Here is a 2,226-nt window from a genome sequence, read left to right on the forward strand (position 1 = left end):
CCCGCCACCATGCCCAGCTAATTTTTAGTAGAGACGGGGTTTCACTGTGTTAGCCAGGATGGTCTCGATCTCCTGACCTCGTGATCTGCCCTCCTTGCCTCCCAAAGTGCTGGGATTACAGGTGTGAGCCACTTCGCTTGCCCACGTTGAGCATTTAAAATGGGTGTATCCTGCCCAGTTGCCCTTCCAGGGTTACCCAAGTTTATGCTCCCGCCAGCACTGTGCTGGTGCCTGCCCCTCAGTCCGTTTCATACGCTGGGTGTGCATCATCAAGCGTCGGCCTCTGCTGCTTAAAAATAGGATGATGATGTTTTATTTTGCATATGTAACAAACTCTTAGAGAAATGTCTTACCTTCTCTTTCCCTCCTAGGTGAACATGGGTGATCGGTTTGGGCAGATCATGATTGAAAACCTGCGGAGACGCCAGTGTGACCTGGCGGGAGTGGAGACCTGCAAGTCATTAGAGTCACAGGTCAGAGAGCAGGAACTGGGACATCCATTTGGACCCTTAGTCAACCAAGATATATAAAGGTCTTTCTTTGCAGATATGATCGTGGAGAAGCCCTGTTCAGTGCCTGCCACCATAGGCTGCTGAGCCTCCATGTGGGCTGCTAGTTCATGATACTGGGAAGACCAAGTCCTGCTTTGCCATCTTGGTGTAGAAAATACACATTCACATTTCCTACACCCTATTATTTTGACTTTATATTATGCAAATTTTCAAACAAACATAAAGGTAGAGGGAATGGTAAAATAAAAACACACGTCCCATCACCTAACTTCAGTATTACTTGTTTTATCAGTATTATTTCCTGTATTCTCCCACAATTGTTTTGTTGATGTTGGAATGTTTTCAGGCAAATCCCAGACAGCACATGATTTCACCCCTAAATACGCATGTGAATCACCTACCAATAAGGACTTGCTTCTCCCAGGATGATGATGATACCATTTCACAGATCATACCTCACAAGCTGACAACTCCTTCATAGCATTTAATGCCCAGTTCATGTTCAGTTTCCCCAGTTGTTTAAAAAAACTTTTTTTTTTATAGTTGATGTGTTTGAATCAGGATTTAAACATTGTCCACACTTTGTAGATGATTGATATGTCCCTTAAACCTCTTTGACTCTATAGTAATGCCCCCTTCCTTTAAAAAAGTCATTTATTTTTTCTCAAAACAACTCCCACCCCTGCCCCCATATAAATAGGTTCATTTTTTTGGGTGGGTGCGGTGGCTCACGCCTGTAATCCCAGCACTTTGGGATACTGAGGCAGGCAGATCACCTGAGTTCAGGAGTTTGAGACCAGCCTGGCCAATATGGTGAAACCCCATCTCTACTAAAAATACAAAAATTAGCCGGGTGTGGTGGCGCATGCCTGTAATCCCGGCTACTCAGGAGGCTGAGGCAGGAGATTTGCTTGAACCTGGGAGATGGAGGTTGCAGTGAGCCGAAATCAAGCTACTGCACTCCAGCCTGGGCAACAGAGTGAGCCTCTGTCTCAAAATAAATAAGTAAATTAATAAATAAATAGGTTCATTTTTACATGTCTTTTGTCACATAACCATTAGAATGCTTTAAAAAACTGTCGCTCGTAGAAAAGTTCTTCCTTTATTTCTCTTTGGAAGTACTTTAGTGAATTTCCCCCCATTATAACAATGCTTGTTCAATGTGGAAAGTCGGAAAGTAAAAAGAAGATATTAGGGTCTAGGATGTGCTTTTGAGAAAGGAGTCAGCTCAGAGGAGGTCTGGTGTGCTTAAGAGCGTCTCAGTGCCAGGCGCACTGGCTCACACCTCTGATCCCAGCACCTTGGGCAGCTGAAGAGGGGGGAATCGCTTGAGCCTAGTAGGTCACGGCTGCAGTGAGCTGTGATCACACCGCTGCACTTTAGCCTGGGCAACAGAGTGAGACCTTGTCTCTTTAAAACAAAATAGTGTCTCAGATTTGTAAGCCGGTGCCTGGTAGTTCTCTAGTTCTCCATTTCTCTTCGTTGCACATTTTAGAAAGAACGGCTCCTGTCGAATGGGTGGGAAACAGCATCGGCCGTCGACATGATGGAGTTGTACAACAGGTTACCTCGAGCTGAAGTGAGCAGGTATGGGGTTGGTGAGCGTCAGCTTGATGGGCATTCATTGTGAACTGAAGGCATGATTGCCTCTATTCTTTAATGCAGAAAAATAGAACAATATGTGGAGATTTCATTAAAAAAAAAAAAAAAAAAA

At 44.4% G+C, this 2,226-nt stretch overlaps 1 protein-coding gene across 2 annotated transcripts in view; it reads left to right on the top strand.

The window, feature by feature from the left end:
- The window catches only part of LCMT1 (leucine carboxyl methyltransferase 1), a 71,114-nt gene that overhangs the window by 61,324 nt on the left and 7,564 nt on the right, over positions 1-2,226 (top strand). For both annotated transcript variants that reach the window (XM_011954620.1, XM_011954621.1), the window contains 2 exons: positions 372-473; positions 2,008-2,099. In XM_011954620.1, coding sequence (XP_011810010.1) covers positions 372-473; positions 2,008-2,099 — 194 coding nt within the window. The remainder of the gene's footprint in view (positions 1-371; positions 474-2,007; positions 2,100-2,226) is intronic.

This window comes from Colobus angolensis, unplaced genomic scaffold (assembly GCF_000951035.1).
Source record: "Colobus angolensis palliatus isolate OR3802 unplaced genomic scaffold, Cang.pa_1.0 Scaffold387, whole genome shotgun sequence".
Lineage (NCBI taxonomy): Eukaryota > Metazoa > Chordata > Mammalia > Primates > Cercopithecidae > Colobus > Colobus angolensis.